Below are 27,519 nucleotides of genomic sequence, written 5' to 3'. Positions count from 1 at the left end.
GCTAGAGAGGGGAAAGTTGTGAGGAGAGAGAAGCAATATCAGCTTGTGAAAGCCACGTGGTGCTAGAGAGGGGAAAGTTGTGAGAAGGGAGAAGCAGTATCAGCTTGTGAAAGCCACGTGGTGCTAGAGAGGGGAAAGTTGTGAAGAGAGAGAAGCAGTATCAGCTTGTGAAAGCCACGTGGTGCTAGAGAGGGGAAAGTTGTGAGGAGAGAGAAGCAGTATCAGCTTGTGAAAGCCACGTGGTGCTAAAGAGGGGAAAGTTGTGAGAAGAGAGAACCAGTATCAGCTTGTGAAAGCCACGTGGTGCTAGAGAGGGGAAAGTTGTGAGAAGGGAGAAGCAGTATCAGCTTGTGAAAGCCACGTGGTACTAGAGAGGGGAAAGTTGTGAGGAGAGAGAAGCAGTATCAGCTTGTGAAAGCCACGTGGTGCTAGAAAGGGGAAAGTTGTGAGGAGAGATAAGCAATATCAGCTTGTGAAAGCCATGTGGTGCTAGAGAGGGGAAAGTTGTGAGAAGGGAGAAGCAGTATCAGCTTGTGAAAGCCACGTGGTGCTAGAGAGGGGAAAGTTGTGAGAAGGGAGAAGCAGTATCAGCTTGTGAAAGCCACGTGGTGCTAGAGAGTGGAAAGTTGTGAGGAGAGAGAAGCAGTATCAGCTTGTGAAAGCCACGTGGTGCTAAAGAGGGGAAAGTTGTGAGAAGAGAGAACCAGTATCAGCTTGTGAAAGCCACATGGTGCTAGAGAGGGGAAAGTTGTGAGGAGAGAGAAGCAATATCAGCTTGTGAAAGCCACGTGGTGCTAGAGAGGGGAAAGTTGTGAGAAGGGAGAAGCAGTATCAGCTTGTGAAAGCCACGTGGTGCTAGAGAGGGGAAAGTTGTGAAGAGAGAGAAGCAGTATCAGCTTGTGAAAGCCACGTGGTGCTAGAGAGGGGAAAGTTGTGAGGAGAGAGAAGCAGTATCAGCTTGTGAAAGCCACGTGGTGCTAAAGAGGGGAAAGTTGTGAGAAGAGAGAACCAGTATCAGCTTGTGAAAGCCACGTGGTGCTAGAGAGGGGAAAGTTGTGAGAAGGGAGAAGCAGTATCAGCTTGTGAAAGCCACGTGGTACTAGAGAGGGGAAAGTTGTGAGGAGAGAGAAGCAGTATCAGCTTGTGAAAGCCACGTGGTGCTAGAAAGGGGAAAGTTGTGAGGAGAGATAAGCAATATCAGCTTGTGAAAGCCACGTGGTGCTAGAGAGGGGAAAGTTGTGAGAAGGGAGAAGCAGTATCAGCTTGTGAAAGCCACGTGGTGCTAGAGAGGGGAAAGTTGTGAGAAGGGAGAAGCAGTATCAGCTTGTGAAAGCCACGTGGTGCTAGAGAGTGGAAAGTTGTGAGGAGAGAGAAGCAGTATCAGCTTGTGAAAGCCACATAATCTTTGTAAGGTGAATGACTATAGGAGTGAAAACACAGTCCTAGCAGACAAGTTCAGTAGTAAACTGTGTGCATAGCTTAAACAGATGGATGCTTTGATGGCTGCAATAAAACACTAGTACAAGGTGGCATTTAACTAACAGTCAGTAGCAAACAAACAACATTTATGCAACACAGGTTAGCTGTATTCTAAGGTAGTAACCTGTATAAAGTAGCAGGCAATGATGCAGAAGACATGCAATGTGTAAAAGCACAGAGAAATGGCACCAATGTTCTCCATCAGAAAACAATGAAGCAATATTACTTTCCTTTGAAATACAGAACTGCTTCCAATGTGAAACACATGGGCCATGAGTTGTTCTGCTTTTGTTTGTAGCTAGGTGCTACAGATCTGAACCAGGGATCTATCACCAGAAAAAAAATATTATATTTGGCTTGGGTTGATCAGGACACAGTCACTATCAGAGAACAGCTGAAAATGTGTAACCTCACATAACAACAGCAACTCCTCTCTTCTTTAGAAAACCATTAAGACTGATCTGTTCAGTCTTCTGAACCAGTGGAAATATTCATCAGAAAATGCTGCAGCTGCCTAAAACTATTCACTTCTCTAAAAGGAGATAAGAAAGTGTTATAGCAACTCATCTTACAGACCATAGCTAAAATAACAGCCAGAAAAGTTTATCCAGCACCAATTTGCAATCAAGCATTTCACAAGCCCAAGAATGCCTTGAGGAGACCTACTATACTAATCAGCTCTGACTACAGCCATCTACTGTACTAATCAGCTCTGACTACAGCCACCTACTGTACTAATCAGCTTTGACTACAGCCAGGAATGTATTCTGCAGGTGGATGCTTCAAACCACAGACTGCGGGCTGTACTAGGTCAAGTTTCTTCAAACAGAGAAGATCAACCTTTACTATATCTTAGTCAAAGTCTCCACCCAATGGAAGAACCACGTGTCAGTGGAGAATGAATGTTTAAAGATAGTTTGGGTTCTCCAAAAGCTTCAACCATTCCAGTATGGTAGAACATTTGCAGTAGTTACAGATCCTAACTCCTTGTAGTGGTTATAGATCTAGTGAGTAAAAGCAGTAAGCTTCTTACATGGAGTCCTGCAATATGTCAATCCAACACAGAAGTTGTGCTAGTAATGTAACTGCAAGATATGGGACTGGGTAGTATAACTTGAAATGCACCTTCACACCCACAGCCTTGTTTTCTGGTGTGGTTTCAGGAAACTCATCTGAGTCCAAAAAAGGGGAAGTGGTATATCATGAAAATGTATTGTATATGTGAAATTATCTTGGTCATGTTTCAGTTAGTGTATATAAGGTAACACTGGAACACCACGAGGCTGACAGCAATGTGGGTAAAATTCTGTGAAGCTGGTGCTTTTGCATTTTGTCAGAGTAAAGATTATGTATATATTACATGTGTTGATCATATCCTAAGGCACATTTGACACTTGACCTTATGGCCAGCTTCCTTCTCCTATATTATCTGGTGGTCCATGGCACAGATTATGAGACCATAGTGACCACTGCATATTAATTGGTACCAGTGTAGATTTTAAAGGTCATACTGTGACATGTAAACCAGCAGCATCAATTTTGATTATAGGCCCATGTCATCACAATGGTTATTATAACTCTGACTTGTTTTCTCTCTATTGTTTTTTGGGACAGATTTTGTCAGTTCTTCCTCATGTAAAGAAACTGAACTATGCACTTAGGAACAGTTTATGAAACCCATCTGGCATCATCAGTGACTAGATGTATTGAAGTTAATAAGACAAATCATGCATTATAACATCAGGACCAACATCATAAAGATTCAGGCATTGGTGGTCTATTAACATCCATACTGAATTTATTTATTTTTGTGATTTTACAGTTTGATAACCAGATGAGTGAACAGGTCTGCTGACCCCTTTGCAGTCACAACTTGGGTTCACAGTACAGTAGTAGATGCAAAGGTGGGTTTGGCATAGCACATCAGCTTAAAAATTGCATAAAATTAGAGGTTAACAATAGACAAGATGTAGATCGTAGTTATTAGATGAAGTATTACAAACACTGTTAACATGTATTTTGGTATAATGTTTACAATATGCAGATTTATGAGATATCTTCTTTTAAAAAGATTTATAAGAAAGCTCCTCTAGCACTATGTAGAGTTCAGAGCCTGAGACTTACTTGGCAGAATTAGCCAGTGTTAAGAAAGCCAATGTACTTAGATTCATTCAACAGATATTAAGATTTAATATGAATGTCTCCAAAGTTTTTTTTTTTTTTTTTTTTTAATTAGTGGGTAGTTGCTTCCATGTTACAGGTGTTATCATTTAGAAAAAGTTTGAATCTTAGTCATACCAGTGTGAGCATGACTTCCTGGCTCTTCCAAAGTGAGTAGCTTTGGGCACTAGTTTGAGGTGTTCTTTTAAACGGTAGGAAGGAGCCGAGTGTTAGCATTTTATATATTAAGATAACTAGCAGAAACATAGCTCTGTAAGTAATCAGGAGACATTGTACTTTTTTTTAATCTCTCAATGTCTTTTGGATATAATACCATGACAGGAATGGACCTCATTCCTAAGTCAAGCTATGATTAAAGTTCATGAAATTAGTATTGTTTCAGTCTTTGATGTTAGCCAGAAGTGTTCTTCACAGCACCTGCAGTGTGGCCAGTAATGACTCCTTCTGCAATTCGTACAGTTACATGTATTGGTAACATATCTAAATATGATTGCAGATTCTTTTTTATAAGACCCATTGCTCCTACTACTACTGGAACTGTCTGGGTATCTTTCTTCCACATTGCCCTTATTTCTGTCTGCAAATCCTGGTACTTTATGACTTTGTGTCTCTCTGTATGAAAGACACTGTAGTCACTGGGTGTAGCGATTTCAATAATCAGTGCAATTTTGTCTTCTTTTCTTGCATTTATTTTTTGACTTGTTGGTAATGGATGATTCCATGTGATATAAACATTTTCAATGATGCTTTGTGGCTCATATTTAGTGTTTTTATCTACTTCAATATTATAATGTTTGCACAATCTTGCTACATTATGCCTTTTTGTATACAGTCCTTCTGCCATTAGTTTGTCACAAGCAGCAACAAGGTATGCAACTGTTTCCAATTCTGTTTTACAAAACCTACATTTGTCTGTTTCTCCCACATGTTCAGTGGACTTTGTAAACCAATGTATATGTAGTCCACTGTCTTGGGCAGCCAGTAATAACCTTTCATCCTTTGGTTTGAATTTGCCTCTCCTTAACCATTCCTGCATTTGGTCCTGATCAACAAGAAGTTCTTCCAGAAGTTTTCTATACTTGCAACTATATTTATTCATTTTCAACATTTCTTGCCTTCTCATCTGTTCCTTCACCTTATATTCTTTCTTTTGTTTGTTTTTTTGGCACATTCAGTTGCTGCCTGACTTTTATCTACTTCTGGTTTGATTTCCATTCCCACTTGACACCGATATGCTTCTGCTAGACTAAGCAGGGAAGTCATCTTAGATTTATTCTCCTCATGTTTCAAAACTTTCACTATGGTTGGGTTTTGTAAGGTCAGCAGATATGTATGCAGTCCCACAATTGTAGATCTATAATCAGTTTCAAGGAGGCGCATACCTCATTCAGAATGGGGAATGTGTAATCTTTGTATGCACTAATTCTTATAAATCATTTGATGAGCATGAAGTATCCTTCTTGTTTTCCTATCTAACCCATCCAACACCTTCTGGGGCCAGTCAATCACTCCAAAACTGTAAGTTAGGACAAGAAGAGCAAACTGGTTTATACCTTGAATTTTGTTCCTAGATGTCAATGCTGTTTTCAGGATTAATTTAAGTCTTCTGAAATATTCTGTACTGAGCTTTATTCACATTTGTTCATGTTTTATTGTTGATCCTTCATCAGTTCCCAAATATTTCTACACCCCCTCTTGCACAAGTTATTTTATATCACATTCTAGTCCCAAACTGATGTTTTCCTGATGCTGCAGTTTTCCTGCTTTAAAGGTTGCTTTTGCACATTTATTAATCCCAAATGACATTCTTATATCATTTGAAAAAGTTTTGACAACTTGCAGTTGTGCTTTCATTTCCTCATCTAAGGAGCTATACAGTTTTAAACCATCTACAAAGTGAAGCTGAGAAGTCTTTACACTTTGTTGCTTTCTGGGAGCCAAATTATAACCCTGGCCTAATCTGTTACAGCTTAACGAGCTAAGGTCAAGATGAAAGAGCAGCTGTGACAGAGAGTCACCCTGAAATATCTCCCTTTGAACTTTCATCCCTGGAATAATTTTTATTTATTTATTTATTTTACATTTGTTAACCGGGTTAATCCAGCTGAGCATTTAGCTCATTTTCAGTGGAGATCCAGGGAGCTCCGCAGTCAGCATTTGCATTTTACTTACAATTAGTAGACATTTTCATTTGCAGCTGAACAAATAGAGATAACATTTACAATAAATCATGCAGAAAGCAGTTGCGTACAATGGCAGATGTCATACCGCAGAAACGTAGGTACAATGTCATGAAAGGAATACAGTGTCCATAATTCCTAAGTGGTTATATACAGTATAGGTACAGAAGGAATAGTAAGGGGATGAAGTGGTTAAGCATAGAGACAAAGAGGTAGATGATTATTAAGCTAGACAGTGGAGGAGAATGTAGGGAGGAGGAACAGAAGCTAAGGTAGGGTAGTTTCAGGGAGGATGACTACAGTGGCAGGACCATTTATTTGTTAGGTATCTCCGAGTGGCTAGTTTAAAATGCTTGGTTTGGTCTAGTGACCTAATTTCTAGGGGTAGTTGGTTCCAAGTTGTAGCAGGGTTATAGTTATAGAATAAACACCCTGTTTTAGTTTTGGGTTTATAGATCTGTAGGAAGTCCTGGTCTGAGCTACGTAGTGTGCTGGTTGGGGAATATTTAGATATAATAGATAGAACTAGGGCAGAAAGATGGTAGATAGAGGATGGAGTGGATAATTTGCCATTGATGTAGTAGCAGCAAATGAGGGAATTCGAGCCAGTTCAATTGTTTAAGAGATAGGCAATGGTGTGACTTGTAGGTTTGGTTTGCAGCAAATATAGCAACCTTATTATAGGTAGTTTCGAGTTTAGTTATGAGTGTGGTATTAAGATTTGTGAAAAATTGACATCTATAGAGAAGTGTGGGAAGAAGAAATCCATGGGAGAGAGTTATTCTGGCTGTACTGGTCAGATGTCTTTTGTTACGGTAAGGGAGTCCAAGTTTCTGGTGAGTATTTTTGATAGAGGCAGTGACTTGGAGATCAAATTTAAGATGACCATCTATTATGACTCCTAGCAGTTTAGTGCTAGGTTCAGCAGTAATGATAGTGCTATTGCCTGATAGGATGGAAAATGTAGTTTTGAGATTGATGAGGTTTTTTTGGGAGGAAGAGTAGGAGCTTAGTTTTCTTGGGGTTGAGAAATAATTTGTTATCGCAAAGCCATGTCTCTATGGTGTTGAATGATGCTTGAGTAGTAGAGTGGAGGTCAGATGGATAGTCAGCAATGGTGATGACTGTTGAATCATCAGCATATTGTACAAGTGTAGATTTGGGACAAGAAATGTAAAGTAGGTTGGTGAAAATATTGAATAAGAGTGGCCCAAGTATGGATCCTTGGGTGACACCCATTGAGACGATTGGGGGGATAGAGCAGAGTGCCATTTAACAGCTTGCTGGCAGTTAGAGATACAGCTAGAAAACCAGGATATGATGGGAGGAGAAAATCTTAAATGAGAAAGTTTATCTAGGAGGAGGGGATGGGAGACAGTGTCAAAGGCTTTGGAGAGGTCGAGGAACAGACATGAAATTAGTTTATTGTTGTCACGGGCCAGTGATATAGTATTGATGAAGGATAATAGTGCAGTTGTAGTACTGTGTTAAGGATGAAATCCATGTTGTGTGTGCGTTAGAAGGTTCTTTTGGAGAAGGTACTGCATTATTTGTTTGTGAATGCATTTTTCAAGGATCTTGGAGAGGGGAGACAGTATAGCAATTGGTCTGAAGTAAGATATATCAGATGAATTACCTCCCTTATGTATAGGTAATGTATAGAATGTTTCCCATATTGCTGGAACATATGATTCACAGATAAATCAGTTAATCAGGATGAATACAGGATAGGCTAGGGGTTCAGCAGCAATCTGTAGGAAGCAAGAAGGTAGATTATCAGCTGAGGGGGAGTAGGGTTTGAGTTTAGAGGGTAGAGATTTAATATAACTAGTTGAGACTGATGTAAGGGAAAAAGAGTTAGAAGGATAAGGTGGAGAAGTTGAGAAAGTGGGGTTATTAGTATTTTTTCTAGTGGGAAGATCAATAATAATGATAGTTATTGAGTTAATAAAATGATTGTTAAATGCAGTGGCAGTTTCTTTAGAAGTTTTATTCAGGCATGGGTTAGGAGGGGGAGGGTTTCCTGGATGCAGTATATGATTGATTGTGTTCCAGAATTTTTTAGGGTCAGATTTTAGGGTAGTGGGAGGGTTTGCATAGAAGTTGATCTTGTCTTGGTTTATAATTTTCTTTATTTGATTCCTAAGTTCTTTATAGGTCTGTAGGAAAGAAGGGGTCTTGGTTTTAGTCCATAATTTCCATATCCTGTCACGTTTTTTCATCAGGGCTCTGGTAGATTTGATCAGCCAAGGAGCGGTATTAGCTTTGATTCTGATAGTTTGGAGAAGAGCAAGGGAGTTGAGGATGTTTAGAAAGGTGGAGTTGAAAGAGTGGACAGCTTCATCTAAGGGGAGTGTAGTAAGATGGGACCAGTCAATTATGGAGAGTTGGTCAGTGAAAGAGTCTGGACTAAAGGAAGAGATTTTGTGGGAAGTGATAAACCTGAAAGGTCTGGTGAAATGAGGAGTGTGTCTAGTTACTGTGATAGGGCAGTGGTCACTAAGGGAGTTTGGCAGAGTATGAGGGTTGTGGTAATTGTGGGGGTGAGACACCAAACTCCAGTCTAGAAGAGACTGTGGCAGGTGTGACTTGCTAATATAGTTAGGGGGAAGTGATTAGCTGCTGAAATCCATGTAAGCTGAAGCAAGAGGTAGTATGGGGAGTTTGAATTGCAAGCCAATCTATGTTTACATCCCCTAGAATGATGGTTTCATTGTGGATGGTCTGTGAGAGGTGGTATAGGATGTTCTCGAGCATGCATGCTAAGATTGTCTCCAGGAGGATATAAATTGCTACAACAGTCATGGCGGTAAAGTTGTTAAGTTTAACTTTGGTAAGTAGGAGTTCAGCTGTAGAGAAAGAGGGTAGGGGGAGGTTTGGACTGGTTATTGAGAGGTGGTCAGGGTAGAGTATGGCTACCCCCTCTCCTGTTTTCTTTTGTCTATCAAGTCGTAGGATGTTATAGTCAGCTGGGGTAATTTCACTATCTTGATTATATGGTTTCAGCCACATTTCAGTTAGGGTGGCTATGTCAGGGGTATAGTTAGCTAACCAGGCATGGAAGTCCTGTACTTTATTTACTACACTCCTGAGATTGATAGAGCAGAAAGATACTTGCTTTTTTAAGGGGGTGAGGTTAGTAGATGTTTGTACAAGAGAATGATTATTCAAGGTAGGTTGGGAGGGGCCTGAGTTAGGATAGATGTCTGCTGATATAAGTAGTGGTTTGAAGTGGAGTAATTGTTTAAATAGGGAGACATTTTATTTTGCTTAGAGGTGGTTGGGAGAGGGGGAGATCATTTTATTTTAAGAAGGAGATTAGTATAGTTTGGGATAGAAGGACTGGTTTGCAGGGGAGCCTTGGGTTTAGTATTTGGATGTAGAGTAGAATTTGTTGGGTGGAAGTAGGGTGGGGGTAGATGTGTGTGGTAGGAGGTGAGGAGGTAGAAGAGGGAGAGTGTAGGTATCAGGAATAATGCTTGTGGTTTGAAAGGCATGATGTAAAGGTAGAGCATGTGCAGACAGCAGGAAGATGAGGTGAGTGATAAGTAATGGTGTAGACAGTGGGAAAATGAGGTGAGTGGTAAGTAATGGTGTAGACAGTGGGAAAATGAGGTGAGTGGTAAGTAGTAGTGTGTGGGAAGGAACTATAGGGAGGAGGTGTGTCAGTAAGGAAGTAGTTGAGAGGGGCTGGGGAGGAGTTGGAAGAGGTGCAGTGAAGGTGGATAAGTATAAAGTAAATTATATGGGGGGGGGCAAAGTGAACCCAAGCATAGCGAGGGCAAATGGAGCGGGGCCCTATCGAGAAAAAAACTGTCAACCCTATGCCAGAACAGTGTAGGATTTCTGCAAGTAAAATGGTAAATGTCTATTAATTTGCAAGGAGTCAGCTAGCTAGTATTTAATAGTGGAAGGGATAGATAAGGTGTAGGTATGAGAGGGGTGCAGGGGTCTGTAAAAGGCCTCGGGTTCCCGTGGTACTGTGCTCACACTGGGATACAGATACCTGAATTCCAAGGAGGAATAAGGTAAATGTGTACAGAAAGGAGTTCAGGTTAATATTTGCACATTTATTGAGGGGGGTGATAGCATATTTTCTTTCCAATCTCCCGAGTTATTATTTTCAGGTTCAGGTATGGCAGATTCCCGTTTTAGGTGAGATTTGACAGAACCTTGGTCAGGGATTCAAAGTTAGGGTGCAGAAACAGGGGTGAGAGTTTCTTTTCAGTCTCCCAAATTATTCTTTTCAGGTGCAGGTATGGCAGATTCCCATTTTAGGTGAGAGTTGACAGAGCCTTGGTCAGGGATTCAAAGTTAGGGTGCAGAAACAGGGGAGAGAGCTGGTGAGCACAGTAGCCATGAGGATGCTGTCGGCATTTAATGTGCAGGGGGATAGAGTAATTTGTCCTTTATCATGACTTAACTGCAGAGTGGTCTGCCACTGTTTCATGGTCACTGTAATATAATTGATCAGTATAGAATTTGTCTTATACATTTGTAAGCACTCTTTTATCCATGAATGTGGGATATTGTCAAATGCTTTTTTTCTAGTCTATCCATGCCTTACTTAGATTCTTCCCCTTTTTAACAGTTCTCCACTATGACTTTATTTAACAACAAATGATCATTTTTTTCCATGTGACTTTCTTTTATTACCCTTTTGTTCTATTGCCATAATTGAGTTTTCTTCTAAATGACTATAAACCCTGTCAGCATCTATTCTGGTGTATAGTTTATACTTTATTGGGGGGCAATTTATTGGTCTATAATTCTTAGGGTACCTTGCAGGTTTGCTCTTAAGTATGAGCATTGTTTTACCTGTTGTTAGCCAGGTTGGTGTCTGTTCATGGTGTGCATATAAATAGTTCTTACTCATGGCTAAATCTTCATGCAAAGATGTTAATACTTTTAGCCAGAACTTAGGTACTGCATCTGGGCCTGGTATTTTCCAATTAGAGGCTTTTCTTACCTTTGTTTCAATCTCTCTGGCTGTTACTTCATCCCATTTTATATCCTGCACCTTTAAACTTCTTATTCTTTCTTTTACTTCTTCTATCCATTAAGCATCTTTTTATGTTCCACAGGATCTTCATAAATATTTCTCCAAAATGTATCTATTTCTTCTTTTTTTTATCAGTCTTTCAGTTAATTTTACCTTGTTTTCTAATTCTCTATAAAACTTTTTTGGTTCATCAAAAAATTGTTTATTTTGTACTTTTCATTTATATTTATCTGTGTATCTTCTAAGTTTATTTGCCTGTGTTGATATATTTTGTTTATTATTTGCAATAGCACACAATAAATCCTGATCTGTTATAACACTGCACATAGCTTTTATCATGTCTATCTTTCTGTGTATTTTTGTTGATTTATTCCTTATTCTATACTCTTCTAAAAGTGACACTTCTTGTATTAATTGTTTTATAGTTTTCTCTATTCAGTACTTCCATGATGGCATTCGATTTCTTCCCTTCCTTTGCCTTACTACCCTGTGTTTTTGCAGTAAGACTTTATCTGTTATTAATTTAGCTACACAGTAATATATCCTATTTACTTATGTTATATCATATGAATCTATATGAACAGTCCTCATTACTGTGTTTATTTGTTTTATCAAACTTCTAACTTTTGGGGTTTTATTGACCTTCTGCAGTCTATTTCTTTCATTGATCTTAATATGTCTATCCATCTCTATTAAATCAAGCAACTCTTCTCTTAGACTATTTTCTTCTAAACTGAAGACACATTCTTTGTTCTCCATTTCCTGAGGGCATTCCATAGAAAGTTCCAGAGCATCTTCCTGTGCCATGTTCTATTCAGTTTCACCCTGTGCCATCCATTGCTCTTTCATATGGGAACTCACTAGTCTATCACTCCACGACATTGACTGGGTCAAAGTTGCCACAGTTTCCTGTTCTTTCCCTTGCTGTATAGCTCCAACTGAGCCTTTGTACTGGTTTCCTATGGGAGGTTCCAAATTATCTTCATATGCCAACTGATTAGATGCTTCCCATTCCACTGTTTTTTCCTGAATTTGGGTGTCCATTGCTCTATCCGGTTGTGTTGTTATCTGAGTTAAATTTTCTACACTTAATCCTTCACTTTGCAGGTAATCCATAACCTCAGTTTCTATTTTTTAACTTCTCCATTACTAACCCTCTTTTCTACTTTTCCTCTTTGTCGTATGTTTTGTATTGTAAACTTTTCCATGTCCAGATATCTCTGTCTGTATTTGTCTTCATATATCTATGGTGCTGCTCTTTTTGCATTGATTAGTTTTGCTTTCTCCTTTGCATAAATATTACACCACATTAAATCTCTTTTTCTTTCCCATGTCCATAGTTCCTCTTCAGATGTCTCCTGCTCCTCTTGTTTCTCCTTTCTTTGGGGACAAGCTGTTCCATCATGCTGTGATATGACCTGTTAGAGTTTCTAAACTGAATCCTTCACTTCACAAATATTCCATAACTTCAGCTTCTATTTTTTTAACTTCTGCTTGACGGATCTTCTGTTCTATATTTCCTCTTTGTGATCTTATGTTCTTTTATTCTGAAATTTTACATATCTGGATGCCTTTGCCTGTATTTCTCTTCAAATATCTTTGGGGCTGACTTTTTTGTGTTGATTAATTTGGCTTTCTCCTTTGCATAAACATTGCACCATATCAGCTCCCTCTTTCTTTCCCATACCGACATTTCTTTTTTATACCCTTCAAACATCTCTAAAGTTTCTTCTTTAAATTTTTGTACTTCCTCAGTTGCTTCTTTTTTCTAAATGGCACAAGGTTTCTTGTTCTATATAGTATTCTTCATGAATCTGTTGCATTAACGAACACACATTTTTATTTGAAGCTTCTGACAGTTTTCCTTATGGAAGTATTTTTCTTTCCTCTAATTTCTCTTATAATCTTTTTGTATATGTTTTGTCCGGAAATTCTAGGCTTCTTGCATAACAATACATAATTTCTTTCTTTTGTTCAATAGTCCACATTATTGTCTATATGGCTGTTTTTTGGCCTATCAGGTTTTGTGATTTTTGTGGACTGCTACTTTCCTCTACAATGGGGGGGGGGGGGGTTCCTTCCTCTGAGCTTGGCCTGGCCCAATTGTAGGAATATTCTGTGTCTTAAGGATTCTACACTGGCATTTTTCCAGTCCTGGTACCAGCTCACCTACCATGATTGGGCACTTTTTTATCGAGGGACTTGTGTACCCAGCTATCTTCTTTATTTTTAACCTACTTCTGTCCATGATATGTGCTGTACAAAATACAGTCTATATATCAGTGTCATCTTGGTGAGATTTTGTGGAAAAAGTAACTCAAAAAGAAAACCCAATAAGGGTAAAACTAATAACCCTAAAAATAACAAAACCCAAACACAGACAGAAGACTGCACTTTAATGTCATGATGAGAAACAAACAAAACATCCCATCAACTAAGTGCTTTCACCAATAACAAATGGTTTCAAGCCATTTGTTGTTGGTGAAAGCACTTAGTTGGTGGGACATTTTGTTTGTTTCTCATCGTGACATTAAAGTGGAGTCTTCTGTCTGTGTTTGGGTTTTGTTATTTTTAGAGATTTTGTGAAAAACAGGGTCCATCTCATGATGGTACTCACCAAGACTTGACAAAGAATTCAGTTCCAGCAATACTTATCTCCTTTTGCTGATTTTACCATCTCTCCATTTGGACCCCTAGCATGTCTCCATTTGGACCCCTGGCATCTCTCCATTCAGACTTTTCTATTACAAGACAATGATGACTATTCAGATCTGCAATGACAATAAATCTGCTTATCTTATGTTTGGCTATTTTAATTTTGGGGATTTTATGTGAAGAGGAAGTATAATCAGTAGCAATGCATGTTCCATCTTGGGTATTAGGACATTTTGGCTATGGCTAAACATGTGCTGGGCATGGAAGGTGGGTGATACGGTAACATAATTTTAGCTCTCCCAAAAATGTTATGATGATATTGTTAGCCTGAATATTGAAGTTCTCAGATAATCAAGCTCTATACCTTGATATTTTGCTGCGTAACATTAGGAATAACGTTGCCTTTAGTGTCTCTGTTGGTAATGTAGATAATAATGGAAGTTTTTTCGAAGCTAAGAAAATCCTGGCATTTGCTTTTGTGTTGTTAATCAGATGTTTATTTTAACCCAAATGCATAGGTTGGTGAATTTAAGTTCTGTTTTATTTTGTATGGATTAGTGAGTTTTTGCTCTTTGTCTTTAGAAGAATATCGTCAGCATACATAATTATTTTTGACATATTCTTTATTATGACTGCACAAGTATTCTTCTGACATGTAATCAGAAAAAATCCATTTTAGAAATATGAACAATTCAAAAATGTGATGTTGTACAAAACTAATATACTGTGGATGAAGCCTTATGACAGAACAACTGATGGTCAGTTAGCAGTATCAACGTCTGTAGGACTGGGCTGGGGAGAATGAGCCTGGGGGGATTCATGCCAACTTTCTCTTCATCATGGTCAGTTAGCACTCTGGACATCTGGAGGACTCGGCTGGGGAGAATGAGCCTGGGGGGATTCATGCCAACTTTCTCTTCATCATGGTCAGTTAGCGATATGGACATCTGAAGGACTGGGCTGGGGAGAATGAGCCTGGGGGGATTCATGCCAACTTTCTCTTCATCATGGTCAGTTAGCACTCTGGACATCTGGAGGACTCGGCTGGGGAGAATGAGCCTGGGGGGATTCATGCCAACTTTCTCTTCATCATGGTCAGTTAGCGATATGGACATCTGAAGGACTGGGCTGGGGAGAATGAGCCTGGGGGGATTCATGCCAACTTTCTCTTCATCATGGTCAGTTAGCACTCTGGACATCTGGAGGACTCGGCTGGGGAGAATGAGCCTGGGGGGATTCATGCCAACTTTCTCTTCATCATGGTCAGTTAGCGATATGGACATCTGAAGGACTGGGCTGGGGAGAATGAGCCTGGGGGGATTCATGACAACTTTCTCTTCATCACGGTCAGTTAGCAGTATGGACATCTGAAGGACTGGGCTGGGGAGAATGAGCCTGGGGGGATTCATGACAACTTTCTCTTCATCATGGTCAGTTAGCGATATGGACATCTGAAGGACTGCGCTGGGGAGAATGAGCCTGGGGGGATTCATGACAACTTTCTTTTCATCATGGTCAGTTAGCAGTATGGACATCTGAAGGACTGGGCTGGGGAGAATGAGCCTGAGGGATTCATGACAACTTTATCTTCATCATGGTCAGTTAGCGATATGGACATCTGAAGGACTGGGCTGGGGAGAATGAGCCTGGGGGGATTCATGCCAACTTTCTTTTCATCATGGTCAGTTAGCAGTATGGACATCTGAAGGACTGGGCTGGGGAGAATGAGCCTGAGGGATTCATGACAACTTTCTCTTCATCAGGATCAAGGAAGCTGTGAGCCTGAGGCATTAGTGACACCTAGCAGTATCTGGGGATATGGCCAGCCTGTCATGCCATGCTGACTCCCATTGCATTGGGCAGGAACTTCCCTGCTGAGTCAGGGAATATGATCTTCATATGGGAGCATGTATACCTCTGACCAGGCAGTCGGCCTAGGGGTAGGCTACGCTGAGGGACGAGCTTGCTGACTCACTCCCTGCCACCTCTCAAAATGGATAGGTCAACAGAGACACCAAAGCAGGAAGAAATGGGCTGGAGTGTTCTTACATGGGATGCCCAGCTCCCTTACCCATGGAATAAATGGGTACCCATTGAATAAAGGGGCTCATTTAGTGTAGGTAGGGGAGCCATCGAGCAAGGTCTCCTGTAGAAAGAAAGTCAGACAAAAATGATATACTGAGTACAAATAACTTAGAATATTTATATTTTCCAGATTATTATATACCTTTTAATGTGATCTGTGATGCATCCAGCCTTCAGTTTGATGTTAGCAAGAACAACTCATTTACTCCATACAACTGAGCTCATTATAAAAAAATAACTTTGCTTTTCAGCACTGGGTGCCTGAAATATTGGATAGTGAAGACTTTCAAAAACAAGAAGAAAATGCATCAAAGAAAAAACAGTTTGTGAGCATCAGTACAGCTTAGTGCCTTACAGAGACAGTGAGCATCAGTACGGCTTTGCGCCTTACAGAGACAGTGAGCATTAATACGGCTTAGCTCCTTATAGAGTCAGTGAGCATCAGGATGACTTAGCGCCTTACAGAGACAGTGAGCATCAGTACGGCTTAGCTCCTTACAGAGACAGTGAGCATCAGTACGGCTTAGCGCCTTACAGAGACAGTGAGCATCAGTACGGCTTAGCTCCTTACAGAGACAGTGAGCATCAGTACGGCTTAGTGCCTTACAAAGAGAGTGAGCATCAGTACGGCTTAGCTCCTTACAGAGACGGTGAGCATCAGTATGGCTTAGTGCCTTACAGAGACAGTGAGCATTAGTACGGCTTAGCTCCTTACAGAGACAGTGGGCATCAGTACGGCTTAGTGCCTTACAGAGACAGTGAGCATAAGTACGGCTTAGCTCCTTACAGAGACAGTGAGCATCAGTACGGCTTAGCGCCTTACAGAGACAGTGAGCATCAGTATGGCTTAGCTCCTTAGAGAGACAGTGAGTATCAGTACGGCTTAGCGCCTTACAGAGACAGTGAGCATCAGTACCGCTTAGTGCCTTACAGAGACAGTGAGCATCAGTACGGCTTAGCTCCTTACAGAGACAGTGAGCATCAGTACGGCTTAGCGCCTTACAGAGACAGTGAGCATCAGTATGGCTTAGTGCCTTACAGAGACAGTGAGCATCAGTATGGCTTAGCGCCTTACAGAGACAGTGAGCATCAGTATGGCTTAGCTCCTTAGAGAGACAGTGAGTATCAGTACGGCTTAGCGCCTTACAGAGACAGTGAGCATCAGTACCGCTTAGCGCCTTACAGAGACAGTGAGCATCAGTACGGCTTAGCTCCTTACAGAGACAGTGAGCATCAGTACGGCTTAGTGCCTTACAAAGACAGTGAGCATCAGTACGGCTTAGCTCCTTACAGAGACAGTGAGCATCAGTATGGCTTAGTGCCTTACAGAGACAGTGAGCATTAGTACGGCTTAGCTCCTTACAGAGACAGTGGGCATCAGTACGGCTTAGTGCCTTACAAAGACAGTGAGCATAAGTATGGCTTAGCTTCTTACAGAGACAGTGAGCATCAGTACGGCTTAGCGCCTTACAGAGACAGTGAGCATCAGTACGGCTTAGCTCCTTAGAGAGACAGTGAGTATCAGTACGGCTTAGCGCCTTACAGAGACAGTGAGCATCAGTACGGCTTAGTGCCTTACAGAGACAGTGAGCATCAGTACGGCTTAGCTCCTTACAGAGACAGTGAGCATCAGTACGGCTTAGCTCCTTACAGAGACAGTGAGTATCAGTACGGCTTAGCGCCTTACAGAGACAGTGAGCATCAGTACGGCTTAGCTCCTTACAGAGACAGTGAGCATCAGTACAGCTTAGCTCTATACAGAGACAGTGAGCATCAGTACGTGTTAGCTCCTTACAGAGACAGTGAGCATCAGTACGGCTTAGCTCCTTACAGAGACAGTGAGCATCAGTACGGCTTAGCTCCTTACAGAGACAGTGAGCATTAGTACGGCTTAGCGCCTTACAGAGACAGTGAGCATCAGTACGGCTTAGCGCCTTACAGAGACAGTGAGCATCAGTACGGCTTAGCTCCTTACAGAGACAGTGAGCATCAGTACGGCTTAGCGCCTTACAGAGACAGTGAGCATCAGTACGGCTTAGCTCCTTACAGTGACAGTGAGCATCAGTACGGTTAAGCTCCTTACAGAGACAGTGAGCATCAGTACGGCTTAGCTCCTTACAGAGACAGTGAGCATCAGTATGGCTTAGCGCCTTACAAAGACAGTGAGCATCAGTACGGCTTAGCTCCTCACAGAGACAGTGAGCATCAGTACGGCTTAGCGCCTTACAGAGACAGTGAGCATCAGTATGGCTTAGCTCCTTACAGAGACAGTGAGCATCAGTACGGCTTAGCTCCTTACAGAGACAGTGAGCATCAGTACGGCTTAGCTCCTTACAGAGACAGTGAGCATCAGAATGGCTTAGCTCCTTACAGAGACAGTGATCATCAGTGCGGCTTAGCTCCTAACAGGGACAGTGAGCATCAGTATGGCTTAGCTCCTTACAGAGACAGTGAGCATCAGTACAGCTTAGCACCTTACAGAGACAGTGAGCATCAGTACGGCTTAGCGCCTTACAGAGACAGTGAGCATCAGTACGGCTTAGCGCCTTACAGAGACAGTGAGCATCAGTATGGCTTAGCGACTTACAGAGACAGTGAGCATCATTACAGCTTATCTCCTAACAGAGACAGTGAGCATCAGTACGGCTTAGCTCCTTACAGAGACAGTGAGCATAAGTACGGCTTAACTCCTTACAGAGACAGTGAGCATCAGTACGGCTTAGCTCCTTACAGAGACAGTGAGCATCAGTATGGCTTAGCGCCTTACAGAGACACTGAGCATCAGTACGGCTTAGCTCCTTACAGAGACAGTGAGCATCAGTACGGCTTAGCTCCTTACAGAGACCGTGGGCATAAGTACGGCTTAGCTCCTTACAGAGACAGTGAGCATCATTACGGCTTAGCTCCTTACAGAGACAGTGAGCATCAGTACGGCTTAGCTCCTTACAGAGACAGTGAGCATCAGTACGGCTTAGCTCCTTACAGAGACAGTGGGCATCAGTATGGCTTAGCTCCTTACAGAGACAGTGAGCATCAGTACGGCTTAGCTCCTTACAGAGACAGTGAGCATCAGTATGGCTTAGCTCCTTACAGAGACAGTGAGCATCAGTATGGCTTAGCTCCTTACAGAGACAGTGAGCATCAGTACGGCTTAGCTCCTTACAGAGACAGTGAGCATCAGTACGGCTTAGCGCCTTACAGAGACAGTGAGCGTCAGTACGGCTTAGTGCCTTACAGAGACAGTGAGCATCAGTATGGCTTAGCTCCTTACAGAGACAGTGAGCATCAGTACGGCTTAGCGCCTTACAGAGACAGTGAGCATCAGTACGGCTTAGCTCCTTACAGAGACAGTGAGCATCAGTACGGCTTAGCTCCTTACAGAGACAGTGAGCATCAGTACGGCTTAGCTCCTTACAGTGACAGTGAGCATCAGTACGGCTTAACGCCTCACAGAGACAGTGAGCATCAGTACGGCTTAGCTCCTCACAGAGACAGTGAGCATCAGTACGGCTTAGCTCCTTACAGAGACAACAAGCATCAGTATGGCTTAGCTCCTTACAGAGACAGTGGGCATTAGTACAGCTTAGCACCTTACAGAGACAGTGAGCATCAGTACGGCTTAGCTCCTTACAGAGACAGTGAGCATCAGTACGGCTTAGCTCCTTACAGAGACAGTGAGCATCAGTACGGCTTAGCTCCTTACAGAGACAGTGAGCATCAGTACGGCTTAGTGCCTTACAAAGACAGTGAGCATCAGTATGGCTTAGCTCCTTATGTAGACAGTGAGCATCAGTACGGCTTAGCTCCTTACGGAGACAGTGAGCATCAGTACGGCTTAGCTCCTTACGGAGACAGTGAGCATCAGTACGGCTTAGCTCCTTACAGAGACAGTGAGCATCAGTACGGCTTAGTGCCTTACAAAGACAGTGAGCATCAGTATGGCTTAGCTCCTCACAGAGACAGTGAGCATCAGTACGGCTTAGCTCCTTACATAGACTGTGAGCATCAGTACAGCTTAGCTCCTTACAGAGACAGTGAGCATCAGTACGGCTTAGCTCCTTACAGAGACAGTGAGCATCAGTACGGCTTAGCTCCTTACAGAGACAGTGAGCATCAGTACGGCTTAGCTCCTTACAGAGACAGTGAGCATCAGTACGTGTTAGCTCCTTACAGAGACAGTGAGCATCAGTACGGCTTAGCTCCTTACGGAGACAGTGAGCATCAGTACGGCTTAGCTCCTTACAGAGACAGTGAGCATCAGTACGGCTTAGCTCCTTACAGAGACAGTGAGCATCAGTACGGCTTAGCTCCTTACAGAGACAGTGAGCATCAGTATGGCTTAGCTCCTTACAGAGACAGTGAGCATCAGTACGGCTTAGCTCCTTACAGAGACAGTGAGCATCAGTACGGCTTAGTGCCTTACAGAGACAGTGAGCGTCAGTACGGCTTAGTGCCTTACAGAGACAGTGAGCATCAGTATGGCTTAGCTCCTTACAGAGACAGTGAGCATCAGTACGGCTTAGCGCCTTACAGAGACAGTGAGCATCAGTACGGCTTAGCTCCTTACAGAGACAGTGAGCATCAGTATGGCTTAGCTCCTTACAGAGACAGTGAGCATCAGTACGGCTTAGCTCCTTACAGTGACAGTGAGCATCAGTACGGCTTAACGCCTCACAGAGACAGTGAGCATCAGTACGGCTTAGCTCCTCACAGAGACAGTGAGCATCAGTGCGGCTTAGCTCCTTACAGAGACAGTGAGCATTAGTACACTTAACACCTTACAGAGACAGTGAGCATCAGTACGGCTTAGCTCCTTACAGAGACAGTGAGCATCAGTACGGCTTAGCTCCTTACAGAGACAGTGAGCATCAGTACGGCTTAGCTCCTTACAGAGACAGTGAGCATCAGTACGGCTTAGCTCCTTACAGAGACAGTGAGCATCAGTACGGCTTAGTGCCTTACAGAGACAGTGAGCATCAGTATGGCTTAGCTCTTATGTAGACAGTGAGCATCAGTACGGCTTAGCTCCTTACGGAGACAGTGAGCATCAGTACGGCTTAGCTCCTTACGGAGACAGTGAGCATCAGTACGGCTTAGCTCCTTACAGAGACAGTGAGCATCAGTACGGCTTAGTGCCTTACAAAGACAGTGAGCATCAGTATGGCTTAGCTCCTTACGGAGACAGTGAGCATCAGTACGGCTTAGCTCCTCACAGAGACAGTGAGCATCAGTACGGCTTAGCTCCTTACATAGACTGTGAGCATCAGTACAGCTTAGCTCCTTACAGAGACAGTGAGCATCAGTACGGCTTAGCTCCTTACAGAGACAGTGAGCATCAGTACGGCTTAGCTCCTTACAGAGACAGTGAGCATCAGTACGGCTTAGCTCCTTACAGAGACAGTGAGCATCAGTACGTGTTAGCTCCTTACAGAGACAGTGAGCATCAGTACGGCTTAGCTCCTTACGGAGACAGTGAGCATCAGTACGGCTTAGCTCCTTACGGAGACAGTGAGCATCAGTACGGCTTAGCTCCTTACAGAGACAGTGAGCATCAGTACGGCTTAGCTCCTTACAGAGACAGTGAGCATCAGTACGGCTTACCTCCTTACAGAGACAGTGAGCATCAGTATGGCTTAGCTCCTTACAGAGACAGTGAGCATCAGTACGGCTTGACTCCTTACAGAGACAGCGAGCATCAGTATGGCTTAGCTCCTTGCAGAGACAGTGAGCATCAGTACGGCTTAGCTCCTTACAGAGACAGCGAGCATCAGTACTGCTTAGCTCCTTACAGAGACAATGAGCATCAGTACGGCTTAGCGCCTTACAGAGACAGTGAGCATCAGTACGGCTTAGTGCCTTACAAAGACAGTGAGCATCAGTATGGCTTAGCTCCTTACAGAGACAGTGAGCATCAGTACGGCTTAGCGCCTTACAGAGACAGTGAGCATCAGTACGGCTTAGCTCCTTACAGAGACAGTGAGCATCAGTACGGCTTAGCTCCTCACAGAGACAGTGAGCATCAGTACGGCTTAGCTCCTGCCAGAGACAGTGAGCATCAGTATGGCTTAGCTCCTTACAGAGACAGTGAGCATCAGTACGGCTTAGCGCCTTACAGAGACAGTGAGCATCAGTACGGCTTAGCGCCTTACAGAGACAGTGAGCATCAGTACGGCTTAGTGCCTTACAGAGACAGTGAGCATCAGTACGGCTTAGCTCCTTACAGAGACAGTGAGTATCAGTACGGCTTAGCTCCTTACAGTGACAGTGAGCATCAGTACGGCTTAGCTCCTTACAGAGACAGTGAGCATCAGTACGGCTTAGCTCCTTACAGTGACAGTGAGCATCAGTACGGCTTAGCTCCTTACAGAGACAGTGAGCATCAGTACGGCTTAACTCCTTACAGAGACAGTGAGCATCAGTACGGCTTAGCTCCTTACAGAGACAGTGAGCATCAGTACGGCTTAACTCCTTACAGAGACAGTGAGCATCAGTACGGCTAAGCTCCTTACAGAGACAGTGAGTATCAGTACGGCTTAGCACCTTACAGAGACAGTGAGCATCAGTACGGCTTAACTCCTTACAGAGACAGTGAGCATCAGTACGGCTTAGCTCCTTACAGAGACAGTGAGCATCAGTACGTCTTAGCTCCTTACAGAGACAGTGGGCATCAGTACGGCTTAACTCCTTACAGAGACAGTGAGCATCAGTACGGCTTAGCTCCTTACAGAGACAGTGAGTATCAGTACGGCTTAGCACCTTACAGAGACAGTGAGCATCAGTACAGCTTAAGTCCTTACAGAGACAGTGAGCATCAGTACAGCTTAACTCCTTACAGAGACAGTGAGCATCAGTACGGCTTAGCTCCTTACAGAGACAGTGAGCATCAGTACGGCTTAGCTCCTTACAGAGACAGTGAGCATCCGTACGGCTTAGCTCCTTACAGAGACAGTGAGCATCAGTACGGCTTAGCGCCTTACAGAGACAGTGAGCATCAGTACGGCTTAGCTCCTTACAGAGACAGTGAGCATCAGTATGGCTTAGCGCCTTACAGAGACAGTGAGCATCAGTACGGCTTAGCTCCTTACAGAGACAGTGAGCATCAGTACGGCTTAGCTCCTTACAGAGACAGTGAGCATCAGTACGGCTTAGCTCCTTACAGAGACAGTGAGCATCAGTACGGCTTAGCTCCTTACAGTGACAGTGAGCATCAGTACGGCTTAGTGCCTTACAAAGACAGTGAGCATCAGTACGGCTTAGCGCCTTACAGAGACAGTAAGCATCAGTACGGCTTAGCTCCTTACAGAGACAGTGAGCATCAGTACGGCTTAGCTCCTTACAGAGACAGTCAGAATCAGTACGGCTTAGCACCTTACAGAGACAGTGAGCATCAGTACGGCTTAGCGCCTTACAGAGACAGTGAGCATCAGTACGGCTTAGCTCCTTACAGTGACAGTGAGCATCAGTATGGCTTAGCGCCTTACAGAGACAGTATATCGGGGATGGGTACCTTAATCCAAGTACAGCATTTGTACCTTTGCAACTGCTTGATGATGCAGATTTGTGGGACATGGCATGGGGAAATAGATTAATTAAAATCAAGAGGAAAACCAGAGAGAGCAGAATAACGGAGGGAAGTAAAATGTGGGGTGAGGGATGCAAAGAAAAAGGAAAATAAGTGGAACAGACAGGCTATGAGGGTGGGTTGTAGCTATGTAAGTTTTAGTGGCTACATCATAGCTTAAAGATTGTTTTAATATTCTGTTTCTTGAGCATTTTGAAACATGCAATGCTATTATCACTCAGAATATCTAAACATTTTTCCTTTTATGTTGTCAACCTTTGCTGTACAACTATACATACAGAAGTACATCTTGTACAGCAGTGCTTAACATAGCTTTTTTCTTTTTATATACATATTGCAAACATTAAATGTCAACACCATAATAGTAATTCAGACTTTTGTTTTCCCACATCACCCTCCTTTGGGAGTCTAGGACACACTTTTGATTGTTTTTAACAGCAGTCCCTGATGACGCCTTTACTTTAATGAAACGTGAGACATACATTCTAATCCTTGCCCTGCTCACTGGTAATTGCCATAACCCCTTAGAAATGTTTTAAATATTTTGTAATGTTTTTGGAAAATATATTTCAATAAAAATTTATTATGGAAAAAAAAAGAAATGTTTTAAATATATATCATCTAGTATACCTACCCACTACTTCCTCTCATTCCAGCCTCACGTTTTGTCTACTTTTTGTATCTCCACAAAGATAAATAGGATCAGTTGCCAGAGGATACTGTTAAGCTGAATTATCACTCATTAAACCATTTTCACTCTGAGAAATTGGGTGAGATTTCTTATGCTCTGCCACCACTAATGATTCTATTAAATACTGAATCACAGACAGTGACAATCTACTGAATCTAGTAGCTTAATCCCATAAATCCTGTTTTTTCTACACACTTGCTTATCAGGACTGTGAACTAAAAGTGATCTTGGATGCTGTGTCAGATGAATCACAATGCCTGTGACCAGATTTTACTGTGATAAACCAAAATTAACATTCATCCACACAGTTCCCCCTTTTGTAAAACTGAAAGATTTTTTGGATGATTTCTCCCAATAAAACTAATCAGTTCTATAGCAGTTTGTTTACTGATAGTGATTTAGATTTAAGATGTCTATCCATTGCTACCTCTCCTGGGAAAGTTTTGCAGATTACAATGTTAAACTTCCATTTTCAAAACATGAGAAATTATATGAAGACTTCAGAGTGTCATACTTTCTCTTAAGATTTTCAGCTGCCTAGAATAGTCATTCTGTTAGCCTTTTTCTGTAAGGATACCTAATGCATAAGATAATGTGCTTGAAATTATATCGATTCACAAATTTTTAAAACTTCTGGCTCACAAATTGAGAACCATTATCTTAGATGAGTTCATCAAGAATCCCCTGTTTAGCAAAGCTGATTTAAACACTGGGACAACTCCCTAATTTATGTTTTTCATGTAACTGCAAGACTAATCCAAATTTCAAGTACTAATCTATACATATGAAACAGTATGCATCTTTGTACTGAAACAAGTCGTCCCCTACTTTCATTCACTGTAAACTTAAAACAGTACTGGGTATCATCACCTCTGAGTTCTGAAAATGTTACAGACTTCAAAATTCTATTTGTTCTAAGACAATAAAGAACATCACACACCCTTTATTTACATTTGGTCGTGGTTAAATGCTGCTCACAGATTTTACCTAACATTGCTTTTCGCAACTCATTAGGAATAACGATTCTGTCACCTTTGAATGATAAGCCTTGAATATGGGACAGTTCAGCTAAATATTAAAAATAAGCATAAATGGCGTGATATAATGACAGCATTATCTCATCATCTTAGCATGATGTCACGTGGCAACTGTAGTTCAAATTGCTCCCTAGTACATGCTTTAGATTTCTGGTGAAATTTCAAGGGCTATGTTTGCAGACACAGTAATACTATTTGAATTCTTACAAGTGCCTCACATAAAGATTTCCTAAAAACAAATTAAAATGGCTTATGGCGTCATTCCATGACTCTTTTACCATTGGAACAATCTCAGAACTTTTGACATCCAAACACATGACAGTCCTAGTTTAATCTGCATAAGTATAGGGATACAAGACAGTAGAGATATGTCTATAGGCAACAGGAAGGAAAAAGTGTGCTTGGTAAATTGCTGTTGCAGAAAAAAAATCACCAGGATCAGTATGAGAAAATGGCAGATAAAGATCACTGGATACTAGGAATGTAGAGTCCAGGAATATGGGTGTCATGCTTCCATATTACCAAGCACTGCTGGAGCTTTAGCTAGAATGCTGTGTCTAGCTCAGGTGGCTAGACATAGAGAAGGGTACACCTAAGATATAGGGAAGGGTGATACAAACAGAAATAGATTAACAGACTGGGAATGCATGCTCTAAAAGCAATAAGGGGAAATAAACAACAAGATTATGACCCATAATGTAAATGCAGGGGCTTGTGAAGTGGCAGAACTGAGACAGAAGGAGATGGTGCGCTGGAGTTGATATGATCACCACATGAAAGCAACCCATTTTAATGCAAAGGTGAGGAAGTGTATCTTCAAAGGGAGAGGGCAGATGTGACAAATGGAAGGAGGCAGTAGTAGATAAGTGAAATTAATTACAAGACTGCGGGGTAAAAAAACAGCTGATGTATCTAAGAGTATGGAATAGGATGACTTGGGCAGAGGAAGGAGAAATGCAGGCTGCTTGGATTTAGTTCCAACAAACAAGCAACTTAGATAGACTGTAGATCTCATTCTGCAAGCAAAACTCTGTAAAGTGCATCAAACATACAAGTAACACAATGCCACATGCCTAGTTCACTGACATTAGACTAGTCTGCATAGCAAACAGAAGAACTGAGCAAATACTGGAAACATGAAAAAGTATAAACAAGGCAGTTAGTAACAGATGTATAAATATGAATTAGGATTTCAAGCAGAGCAGTAATTTCTCTAACTTTTATAATGTTGATAATTTCTGATTAATAGCCATTGTTGAAGTGACTGACAAAAAATATGATCAATTTGTATAAATCATTTTATTACACAAAAGCTAATTTAGCTTTTTTAGGGTATTAATAACATTAACTGCTATTAATGTACACGTACAAGTTAAATCACGGACTCAGGATATCAAATTAATATGAAGTAATACTGCCTGAATCTTTGATAGTAGATGTTGCTGAAATGCTAATAGTTGTCCCTCCCTCTTTTCTAGTGAATATGAAAACTGGATTCCACTACGTAATAATCGAGTAAAGGAAAAGGACAGACGTCAATCAGCAGCCTACAAGGAGGTTCGATATAATTCTGACCATGCAAAAAAAGTAAAAGGAAAAAAAAATATGAAAAGGTGTGTGCCCCCTCCCCCCCAGGTGAAGAGTTCCATAGCATATCTAAACTCTACTACTGACTTCCTGAGACTTACTTTCACTTACTCCAGAAAGGCAATTAATTATCTGGCTGTTACATTGTTAAAGGATTTCCAACACCAAAAAATCTATTCTAGATTGTATAGAAAACTTGCGTTCTCAAATACATTTTTACATTTTGGTAGCAACCATCCTTTTTACCAGAAAAAGAGCCGTTTAAAAGGTGTGTGTAACAAGGATTCCTGGTACAGATTAATAAATTGATAGATTTGTTTACTAGCAGAGGTTTGTTAAATGAAATCAAAAGTGGAATCTTTAAAAAAAATTGCCAAAAGAATTTTTTTCGATATTAGGTAGACCCTTGGAGAGCAAAGCTACTCAGAAAGTGGAGACCAACTATTGTGAACACAAACTGGTAATTAAATATAGAAATGGTAGTAACAGCATTAGACAGAGAGTCAACAATAATTGGAATGTGATTAAGCATGATTCTGATATCAGTAAAAGGGCCCACAGTTTGTGTACAAGAGACATTTGAGTCTTGAGGAAAAATTTGAAAGAGAGAATAGTTGTAGCACCTTTGTAAAAAGTAATAGAGGCATGGCTAAGTGCGATAGTTGCCAGGAATTTACGTATATATTTGAGGGGTGGAGCCTGAAATTCAAGAGTTCAAACTATGAGTTTAAATTGGAACATACCCACAATTGTAATACTACAGGAGTAATTTATATTGCCTTCTATGATTTTTGCCACAGGTTTTATGTTAGCAAAACTGAGTGTGCCCTAAAAAACATATATATAAGCATTATTATGAAATAAAGAATTGTAATGAAATCCATCCACAAACCCTTTTTCCCATGTTTTTACATGGGGTTGGGGTGTCACTTCAACAGTCACAATCATCTATAATGAAGGTTTACACCGCCGGGTGGCTAGGCCTGCCGTGGGAAGAATAGCAATACAAATAATGCTCTTTTTAAACACACTGAGGCACA

The 27,519-nt window shown here is 41.6% G+C and overlaps 1 protein-coding gene across 2 annotated transcripts in view; it reads left to right on the top strand.

The window, feature by feature from the left end:
- Positions 1-27,519, top strand: part of LOC122791295 (SLAM family member 9-like) — a 569,735-nt gene that overhangs the window by 475,296 nt on the left and 66,920 nt on the right. The window contains exon 5 of one of the 2 annotated variants that reach the window (XM_044058978.1): positions 26,371-26,505. In XM_044058978.1, the coding sequence (XP_043914913.1) occupies positions 26,371-26,505 (135 nt within the window). The remainder of the gene's footprint in view (positions 1-26,370; positions 26,506-27,519) is intronic. The other variant, XM_044058979.1, reaches the window with a different exon arrangement.

Source organism: Protopterus annectens, chromosome 17.part0 (genome assembly GCF_019279795.1).
Source record: "Protopterus annectens isolate FY-2018-M chromosome 17.part0, PAN1.0, whole genome shotgun sequence".
Taxonomy (NCBI): domain Eukaryota; kingdom Metazoa; phylum Chordata; order Ceratodontiformes; family Protopteridae; genus Protopterus; species Protopterus annectens.
The sequence above is the reverse complement of the archived record's forward strand: the minus strand, read 5'-3'. Positions and strand labels throughout refer to the sequence as shown.